This window comes from Corvus brachyrhynchos, unplaced genomic scaffold (genome assembly GCF_000691975.1).
Source record: "Corvus brachyrhynchos isolate BGI_N302 unplaced genomic scaffold, ASM69197v1 scaffold101, whole genome shotgun sequence".
Taxonomy (NCBI): domain Eukaryota; kingdom Metazoa; phylum Chordata; class Aves; order Passeriformes; family Corvidae; genus Corvus; species Corvus brachyrhynchos.
The window spans coordinates 20,602,140-20,612,789 of NW_008237239.1; the positions used below are offsets into that span (position 1 = coordinate 20,602,140).

General features: G+C 43.2%; 1 protein-coding gene across 2 annotated transcripts in view; it reads right to left on the reverse strand.

The window, feature by feature from the left end:
* Window positions 1–44: 44 nt before the first annotated feature.
* FOXN2 (forkhead box N2) overlaps window positions 45–10,650 on the reverse strand; it is a 16,924-nt gene continuing 6,318 nt past the window's right edge. The window contains exons 2-5 of one of the 2 annotated variants that reach the window (XM_008630371.2): window positions 8,986–9,110; window positions 5,339–5,403; window positions 2,247–2,315; window positions 45–1,786 (exon numbers count right to left, since the gene is read on the reverse strand). In XM_008630371.2, coding sequence (XP_008628593.1) covers window positions 1,269–1,786; window positions 2,247–2,315; window positions 5,339–5,403; window positions 8,986–9,110 — 777 coding nt within the window. In that variant the 3' untranslated portion in view covers window positions 45–1,268. The remainder of the gene's footprint in view (window positions 1,787–2,246; window positions 2,316–5,338; window positions 5,404–8,985; window positions 9,111–10,650) is intronic. The other variant, XM_008630373.2, reaches the window with a different exon arrangement.

Below are 10,650 nucleotides of genomic sequence, written 5' to 3' on the forward strand. Positions count from 1 at the left end.
AAGATTTTTTCCCTCCCTTTCAAAAAAAAAAAAAAAACATTCTTAAAACTAAAATGGAAAAAAAAAAAAAAAAAAAAAACAAAACAAAAACAACCAACTTTTTTTTTTTTCTCTCCTAGTGTTTGTGCTTTAAATTCCAAAACACAAAGAACCTCGAATATTTCAGGCTTGATCCAACAGCCATTGAGTCAGCGGGAGCACCACCGTTGTCTTCAAGAGGCACTGGAATGGGCCCTCAGAGCAACAGACCTTCAGCAGCATGGCTGTGTTTGCATTGGAAGCAGACAGTTTAGGACAGGATTCATGAAGAGATTGACAAATAAGGGAAAAAAAAAAAAAAAGGGGGGGGGCAAAAAAACCCACACTAGTCTAAAGAAAGGCATTCAAATAGCCAGGAAAATACTCCCTTAGGGAAAGGTTAACTTTTGGCTGAATCCAGCACTGTTTTCAACAGTGGGCATTGGCTTCCTAAGTGGCTCTGCTCCTAATTTTCACCCAGCTTGCCCAACACCTGGTGGAAGCAGTAGCTTCACGTTGGTGAGAACGTTTATGGCACATCATGCTACCTTTTCAGCAACAGGAAAGATGACCTTGGATAGCTGTTTACAATTCTGCAACATACTTAAGGCATCCTTGTATGTACAGTACTGTTAAAACCCACTCCAACAGAACTGCTTACCCATTTTTGAACAGAAAATTTAAAAAAAAAGGCATCATCTACAGGAAGATGTAAGCAATCACCACTGATTTTAAAAGAAAAATAAGAAAAAGAGGGATAAAGTTCAACATACCACTAAACATTTTTTGGCTGAAGGATGTCTAGGAACTATAAAGAGATTCTCTTATTGCAAAATGAATTTGAATCCTTTACATGGAAGTCAGAGCCCTTAGACAGAACAAAATTCACCTCTGCAGATGGGGCCAGCAGAGATGTAAATACGATCCACAGTGTGCATCTGAACAAATGTATCTCTGAAAAAAAATAAAGTCAACTATTGAAAAGAAAAAAAAATTAAAAAGTGATCATTAAGAAGTATGCTTTCAGGTTTTCACAAGTCATGCATATCTTCTAATTTGAGAAGATTAAATATTTTCTTTTTAGGTGGTGATTTAAAAATAAATGGCTAAATTATAGTTTGCGCCAAAAATTAAAAAAAAAAAGCAGTGAGTCCTCTTATGGCTTTGATCTCCCTTGTGAAGGGCAAAAGTAGAAGAGTATTGCCACAATTAAAAAAAATATATGTATATATTCAACACTGACAAACATATTATTTTTTCCTTTGCTTGTGACAGTGGGTCTTTGCAGTACTTATTAAGGAACTCAAGCACGTTTGGATGCCAGCAAGGTGAAGCAGAGACCCTGCTGCTTCCTTCAGCTCCTCATCGATTTCCTGACACAGCTCCTCGAGTACTTTCTTGCTGGGCTGACTTTCCTCAGAGGTATCTCCACAAGGTTGGGATGCATAGCCACTGTCTCCCAGAGGATCATCTTCATAGTCCACGTCCGTATCCACCTCGCTGTGAAAGCCCTCGCTGCCATCGCTGCCGTCGTGGCTGCTCTTGGAGATGAACTCGTACACCTCGTCCAGGGAGGACAGGGAAGACACGCTGGACCTGGATGCGCAGCGCTGGGAGCCCATGCTGCTGGCACTGTAGTTGTGATCCTCGCTCGGATCAATGTTGGTGGCTGTGGCGTCGTTCTCCTGCAGGTTGATGGAGCTGGGAGGATTGAACGCGCTGCCGTAGCTCCTCTTCTTGGGTGTCTTCAGAGGCTGAGGTTTCTCGCCTATGGAAAACAAGACGTGTCAGTAGGCAAATGCTCCAGGGAGATCACCTGCACCATGAGCACACTGTGCCTGGCTGGCTGCAAGGGAAGCTGAATGCCAGCGTTCAAAGTCACAATGTGCCTGTTTGCTGTCATCCGCAGGGGACAACAGTCTTCAGCTAATCACAACCAATAGCTACAGGAACAGAGAAGTAGCCAAGAAACTCTTCTTACCATCTAGCACAGAGAGGGCAGGGATAGAACTTTGCAGAAAAACATCAAAATTAACTGGGAAAAGAAAAAGAAGGCGGCTTCTAAAAAAACTCTTGCAATGCTAGCTGAAAGAATAATTAAACCGGAATTACTTCTTGACTGCTCTTACTGTTTGGAAACCAAACCATACTTGTTGCTTGAAATTTTATAGAGAAAGTATTTAGCTACTGAGTAGGGGATAAAAATGAGTAAAATGGCTTATGCTTACAGTCCAGCATCCCTTGTTGAATGGAAGTATTTAACAGCATCATTGCAGTAGCAGCATCAATATCAGATTCTGTGAAGCAGAAGCAGCAAAATGTTAGAACTCAGGTAAGCCTGACAAGATGAGGTGTCTAAAATATACAAATACACATATATATATATACACACACACACACACATATATATATTTGCCTGTACTGGCCTACAACAAAAAGCAGAGGTGGGGGGAATGTACAAACTCAGACAAAGCATGACCCCTGTACAGCTCAATACTGCTCCAGATCAGTCTCATACCTTAACTATGACATTCAAAGGCTGAATTCTCACATTTCACTCACTGAAGCCAAGAATCAGTGACACAATTAGACATTCAAGTGACAATGCTGTTGCTATACTTAACAAGTGCCTTTTGTTTGTACCAGTTGGGAGAGAAAGATTAGACACATGGCACAGCAAAGCACCTCAGCAGCTCCATACCCTGGCTGTGTGAATGTGCAAGGCTGGGAACAGCCGTGCCCATTAACACAGCACTAATTCAGCACACCTCCTTCCTCCAGCAGGATTTTCCACACTAGTAAGTCAAACAGAAGAAATTGAGACTACAAGGGGGGAAAGGGCACTGAACTGCTCAGTCTAGAAAGCAGGGGGGTCTAAATAATAAATAGGCACGTAGAAAGGTTGAGGTGAACTGCGGCACTGTCAGCTGCAGTGAGAAGCACTGCTGCAAAATGCCATCCTTTGCACAGCAGATTGCTCACATTTCTGAAAGGCACCTTGAGAATAACAGGGCAAAGACTGACATCTCTAACCAGACCAGGTGAAAGGGAAAAGAAACACTCTTTTCAGGACATGTACATGCCCTTCAAAGAAGAGGAAATCCTTGGCTCACTTCTGCAATGGATGATGAACACTCCTTACACAGGACAGAAATATGTATAGAGGACTAACCAGGCAAAACAGGAGCAAAGAGACAGTGAGCCCTCACAAGAACTTGGGTGTCTGAGAGCGAAAGATCACATCTGAGGTGTAGGTAGGTATGTACATATGTATGAGCAGGGAGTGGAGAACAGGGCTGGAAGACAATGTGCTGGAAGGGACCAGCAGCAAGCAGAACGGGGCTCTCAGTTCTGCTGAACTGGAACTGTGGGGGGAACTGTTAAAGTGAAACACCAGCAATATCATTTTGATGGCATTTGTTTCCTCCCCACATTACAGGCATTAACTGTATTACTGAATTTAAGGGGAGGGTAGTACTGGGAAGGGGACTGCAGAGTTGCCAGCATGGCTTCCTTATCTTAATAATCCTCCCTAACTTCATCCATGGTCAAAGAGAAATCTGAAGAACATGACACCTTGGGAATGTTGTACCAACACGGGAAGGGGGCTGAGCTGCTGTTTCCAACACAGGTTATAAAACATACACATTTTGTTTTCCATGTCTTTCATTTTAAATCCAGCATGCTTTAGGGTTTACCCCACTGTACTGATGTGATTTTTTTTTCCTTCTGCTTTGGCTTTCTTTGACAGACAAAAAGGCCCTGAATTCATTGGTTATGTGCACCCAACTGACAAAAAGAAGTCAAAAAATAAAGCATGAAGAATTACTTTGCTCCACCAGTGCAATCAGCAAGTGAAACATTCCCATTCCTTACTTGCTATCTCAGACACTTTATTTTATCATCTGCTGTTGGTATATAAGCAGCACCTTGTTAAAATGACAAGCAATTGGAGGCATTAATGCAATGCAGGATTACTACCTACAGAGAATATTTCTGCACCTTAATACTCCCAAAGAAAGAGGAGAGGCACTTCTGCAGTGCATTCTTAGCTGTGCTCTGTGTCACTGATAATGTGCTTTGGCTTCACTTGTGATTGCTCTTCTCAACAGAGCAGTATTTCCCAAACTTATGCTTCTCCAGCAGAACGGCTAAGGAAGCACCTTATTCCAAGGAATTCTGTTCATCTGCACAAGAGCTGCCCTGTGGGACCCCAGGAACATGAATGGCTTGCCTCTAATGCCAGAGAAACACTGAACAGGCTCCCGCACATGCAGAAATGAAATGATACCAGATACCGTCATTATTTTAGCTCCTCTGGTGTAGCTAATTGGAAGATGCAACATCAGACTGGCAACCTCCAAACCTGTCACACCAGCAAAATCATTAGGAGGAGAGGGATTTCTTGTGTTCTCCAACAAGCCCTGAGAATCCCAGATCCATCAGCCCTGCAGCAGCCAGCCAGCCAAGGATGCTTCCCTGCCACCCAGATGCCACCCCAGAACCTCCATCTGGGTGCATGGTGATCATCACCTGTGGGCCAGGCAGCTGCATGGTCTCCAAAATGCCTTGGCTTTGCTGCCTAACCAAAGTTGCTGCTTTCTGGCCAAAAACTAAAAGCAACCTTCTCACCTCTAAGCCTACTGAGCCAGCAAAAAAAGGGAGCTGGGTGTCTGCTCAGGTGCCACTTGGGCACTGCCTTTCACTGTCCTTCTGAAAGAGCTTTAGCAACACTCCCCTGCAACACATTTGGTTAGATTCAACTCTTTAAAAATTGAGTACTGTTCACTTTTCAGCACTTAAAAACCAAAATTATCACTTTTGTCTAGGACAAGGCTTCAATATATTCAGCTTTATTAGTGAGGTGCAGGAGCTGCGCTCAACTGGCTCCTTCAAAAGAAATGCTGCAATCCCCAGCACACTTTCTAACTCCCTCTTGGTACCACAAGTTTTACACTCTAACATTTGCTACCTTTGGTTCTCAGTTCTCGGTCTCCAATAAAACTTTTACAGAATGTGCAGGTTTCAGATTAATTTTCTACTGAACTATTCATTAAGTAGGTCATACTTGGGAGTGATGCATGTGCTGACTATTTTGCTGTCAGAACAAGAGGGCCCCAATTACACCTTGAAATTCACCTTATGGATTTAAAATTAATACACGAGTAGCTGATATAATACACAAGCATTGTACTACATCTGAGATTTTTGTCATCTAGCAGACCCTTCAGAGCAGGGACAGAGACAACATCAGCTGGGCTGCAGCACCTGCTTGTGACCAAAACCAGGGGAGGAGAGTGAAAGAAAATTCAAAGTTTACCTTTCAGAGATCGGCCATGATTCTGCTGAAGGACTGAAGTCAGGTAGTGAGGGGACGACGACCTACTGAAAAAGAAATTCAACAGCTCAAAGCCAAGCCCTGATTAGGCAAATGATTTGTACAAAGTACAGCAGACACAATATTATGATCACAGAAGGGTAAAAACAAAACCAACCCTATTCACCACAGGAAGGCAAGCAATTGCTGCCCTCAGTAGAGGGCTTGACACTGATTCATAGTTCGTGTAGCACTATTTAAGCCATCACCAGCATTTGGAAAACACCTCCAAACACACATATTTAACAAAAATCTTGCTGGCAAGAGGTATTGGCTTACACATTTATATTTGTGCCTAGAGGATTTTAAACAAAGATATGTATTTTTTAGTACATAAAACCCACATGTGAGCAAAACATTAGCTCATACAGGGATGCTCAGAGGACAGGTAAGGACCAGCAGTGTTAATTTGCTTTTCCAAACAGTGGTGGGGAATTAACAAAAACAAAAAGTAATAGGCAAAAATAAAAGAAACCAACAACAAACGAAGACACCTGCTGATTTTAAAGTTATCTGAAGCTCAACTGTTGTGGTGATGCTATCCAGGGTGGTTTTTCATAATCAGACCAGCTTTGCACCTGACAAAATATCCCTAAATCCCTCACAAAATAAAGGGCAAGTTAAAGCTTTCACATGCTTTTTTCTCTGCTACACACCCAGCCCTAATTATTAAGTTTATTATAAATATATTAGCGAGCAGTTAGAAGTGACTCCAACAAAAATAGTACACACTATTAAAATTGCATGAAATACAGCAGTGTGCGTCTTTTATAGTGCTGCTGGAACAATCTAAAGGGTGATGACAGAATTTTCAAGCCCAACCTGCAAGAGAAACCTCAGCTGAACGGGAGGAATGTGCAAAACTAGGGTTCACTGTCTGGTATCTTTTCTCGTAGCAGCCATGGAGCGCAAAGGGAACAGATCCAAAAATGGGTGGGGGAAAAGAAAATTAAAATAAAAGGAAAGCAATGGTCCAACCCAAAATGGCTGGCTTTGCAGCCCACAGATCCATTGTACAAAGAGATGCTAAACATCTTCATCCTTTTGTCTAAGCTCGGATCCTTCAAAAATCATGTCCACATAGAGCTCCCCCAGAGCAAATTAATGCCTGGTGTTGATTAAGACAAGCCATGCATAAGGTATCTGCAAGATGAGGGCTGTGGCTCTCCCCAGGGCTGTAATTCATGTAGCACTAGAACCAGAATGCAGCCAGGGGCTTCACAATGACTTGTTGAACAAGCTGTGCAGAAATAAGATGCATCAGGGATGCCAATCATCTATGACAATAAAAATTTCAGTGTCACTAGACACAGAGTACAGTTTTGGAAAGCTTCTGCTCCAAGTAACAGCTTAAATTTTATTTTAAAATCATGCTGAATGATAGGCATACTCCCCACAAACACACTGTAAAACAATCATGAACACCAGCCTTCCCACAGAAAAATTCAGAGACTGTCACAGCTGAATTCTAGGATCACTCTGTGGATAAATTTGGACAGTACTTCCAGCCTCTCTCCAGCTGTACCTCCAAGCTTCCTCTCTCTGTACAACAAGGCAGATCCTTGGGGGCCCTTCCCCAAAATTAGGCCAGAATTTAAATCAAATCCAAGCATGGAAGGAGGGGTGGGGGGTGGAAATCTGTTTTTCTGTGGGTGATGGAAAGTCACATAAATGTTTTTTATTATTGAAGGAAAATAAACCAGCTTTCATTAGGGAGCAGTTTGGTATCTTAATATGTTGTTTCTTATTTTCTTGTACTCATAAATACAAGCACTGCAAAACCCTTCCCGTGTTGAAGTCGGTGGGAATTTTGCCATGTGGCTTCATTAGATCCAGGATTTCCTTGTAATTGTTGGCAAGTATGACTAGTCCTTCAGTAAAGGAAAAAAAACAGTTACCAAAAACAACAGCTTCAAATTAAAATCCTGATCTTCCAAGTACTTCAGCATGCAGATGAAAAGTCTCCTTCCTTACACCTAAGTTCAGTATGTTGCATTTATCCAAGCTAAGTAAACCACACTTAACACAACTTCAGCTGGACTAATCTTGGAGACCCTGGAGATTTTAAAAGCTTAACTGGTCAAGGCTGTGAACACCCTGCCCTAGGCTGAGTCTGTCTCGATCCTCTGCACCTCTGGCAGACCAGACAATGTCCAGAGGTCCCTTCCCATCTGTATCATTCTCTACATTTTGAACTCTGGCTGTACTAACACAGAGTATTAAAGCTTTCAAGGATCAAACCTTCACTTGAGCTGTACCCAAAACCAGAAGTTCATACCCCTACACAGAGACATTAAAGCCTGTAAAAGCATTATCCTCTAGAGCCCAGTTAGTCGTTTCAATAATCTTTACTCCCATAAACCCCAAGAAATACTGCCAGTCATCTCATACTTTCCAATCTGACTATTTCTTAATACTTAAATGTTTCAGGGTTATTTTAGTAATGCTCCCAGTTCCAACAGAAAGCTGGAAAACAGGATACTTCTGCCTGGCTTGTTCCATCCCAGGATGCCCCTGGGTTGGAGAGAGACCAGAGACAACTGGTTTTATCTTGTGGGTTACAAGTCACACGGGACAAGCCCATGCCACAAAAAACCCTTCAGCCCCTGAGGCTTGCACAGGGGTGCCAGCTCCCAGAGTCAGTGTGCTGTTGGACCCTGAGAAACGTCTGCTCAGAGATATCAGTCTTACATTCTGCTCCAGGAACCCCAGTTCCTCCTGCTTGTTAAGAAAACTCCCTGCAGTAAGGTTAAGGCATAGGGCAATGTACAGACACCTTAATTACCTCTTATCTCATCCAAATTCTTTCCTGAACTAGACAAACCAGCCACATGCCTCCCTCAGAACGGGGCTCACCCAACGTGCTCCTCTGCTTTCTGTCCCCCTGCCTCCACAGGCTGACCCAGCTACTGCTCCTCTTCCTCTACTCAGGACACACGAGGTTGACTTCAAATTCTCCAGAATCTATTGCCCAGTCTTAAAACTGTGTTGGTAAGGAAGACCTGGTTTCAGAAGTCTTGCATGCCCCACCTCACAGAGCATTTATGGCAAAGGCTGTCTTTTCCATCCCTGCTGCAAAATGCTCTAAAACAGCCACAGAGAAAAACAACCCTGTCCAAGCAGCCTCTCTCAGCACTTCAGACTGTGGAAAAGTTGGTTGTTTTTCACAACAGCACAGAATAGATACATTTCATATCCAGACATGTGACATCCAGGAGAAGACACCCACCTCCTCCAAAGAGCAGGGTCAGGTACCACCCTAGGCCAGTCCTGATAGACTGTGCTTGAAAGAGGATTTTGTTCCAGTTCCTAGGACTGCTTGCCCTCTTGGAGAAATTGGGCTCTCCAGAAAGCAGCCAGCACACCCCTGACCTTCTTTTAAACTCTCCCACAGTTAACAGGAGACACACCCCAGATGTGCTGTCTGAGAAGCCTGAGCTCACTGCATCTCCCCACCTCATCCAGCTGGTCTCACCTAAGGCCCACTCAAATTCTGCTCTCAGGTGGCAGCAGATAACAGCACTTCAACACCCTCTGCTACCTGGAGCAACATAACCACATGCCCTGCTTGGATGAGAACATTCACCTACCTGGGTGGTGACGCCGGTGGAGTATAAAATGCAAGTGCTGAGGAAAAAGGCTGTTTTTTCAGTGCTTGGACAAGATTAGGTTTATATTTTGGGTCAACACACCACAACGACCCTTTTCCATTCACCTGCAACAAAGAAACACAGCAAATTAGAAAATCCAGGACCAGGTTGTTACAGTCCTTCCTAATTTAATACCCCCCAAGTTGCAGCACAGTGCAGTGACTGCACGTAGGCATGCACCACTGCACAGCTGATGCACAACATCTGCACACAGTTCCATCGCCTGCATGGAAAGTTGATGCTCCCAAAATTGAGAAAATGGTCCCCAAACTCTCATTATACACTATGGAAGCACCCATCTTGCAGGTTGGGATAGCACCTCCAAAACCCCTTCTGTAAAGCCCCATTCCCATTTGTCCTCCACATGCTGTAAACCTTATTTTAACGCTCGTTAAACAGAGCTGTGAATTTAGGGATCTGCCCAGGCACCAGCAAACTGATCAGCAATCTTTTCTTTAACATGTTTCTAGGTAAGAAACCAACGCACCTTTCCCTTTGTTTAGATGTAGACCCATACTCATTTAATTTCACATCACCCTGGAAAAGGATCTTGCTCAATGCCCAGCTACAAAATGGATTAGTCCCACTTTTCCAAAATGTGAAAACCTAATGAATGTGGTTTTGATGCACCTAACAATGTAAGCACCCCTGCGCTAGTCATTCTTGATACTAAATTTGGTATGTTGAAACTTAAGCAAGATAAAGAACCTCTTGCTCCTCTCAAAGGTTTCTTCACAAATTTACTAAAAAAGAACCTATTTTTTTGAGCCTGCCAGTTCTTGCAACTTAAAGAAAAAAATTAAATAGGAAAGTAAAATACAATTCTATAATCACTGACCTGACAGATCAGCTAAAAGCTCTGCACACAGAGCCAGATTTTTTTGGGAAAACAGATGCTACAGAAATGGAAATGTACATGGCTGAAGGATGGGGCAGCTGTACACCTGAACAGTAAAATCCTTCTAAAGGGTTTTTGGGGCTAAATATCAGAGCAGAAACCCAACCTTCATGGAGAAGCTCCCGGGAGCCCACAGTAGCCAGCTGGCCTCCTCCTGCCAGTATTGGGGCAGTAATTCCAATTTATGGATGGATGCTCCTTGTCTTACTCCAGATGAAAAGGACTTACAAAGCATGCAAGTCAGTGGTTCTATTTAAGTTACAGGGGCTTTCTGAGAAGAGGAAATACCTTGCTATCAATAGAGAAAAATCAAGCCACGGAGAGCCCCAGCTGAGAAAAAGATGCAGCTCTGCAACTGTAGCTGAAGCCACTGCCTTTAACAAATATCTCTCAGCTGCTGCATCTCTCCAAGCTTTTTTTTTTTAACCTGATTGTTATAAACATATATTATAGTATTGGCTTCTCGCAAAGCGTTAAGGTAGATATTATATAATGTTAGAAATGCTTTTTGCTGTGTGGATGTAGTTTTCTCTCGTTTTAGCAAGAATGTTAGCAAGTGTGAGCAAGTAAGATAACCTCCAAGCGAGCAGAGGATGAGGCCCAAGGAGCTGCTAATCAACACTTTGTCCAGGGAACAAAAGGACCCAAAGGCTGCTCGGCCCGGAGAACGGGCGGCCAGGAGGGTCCGAGAGCCGCTATCACCGCTC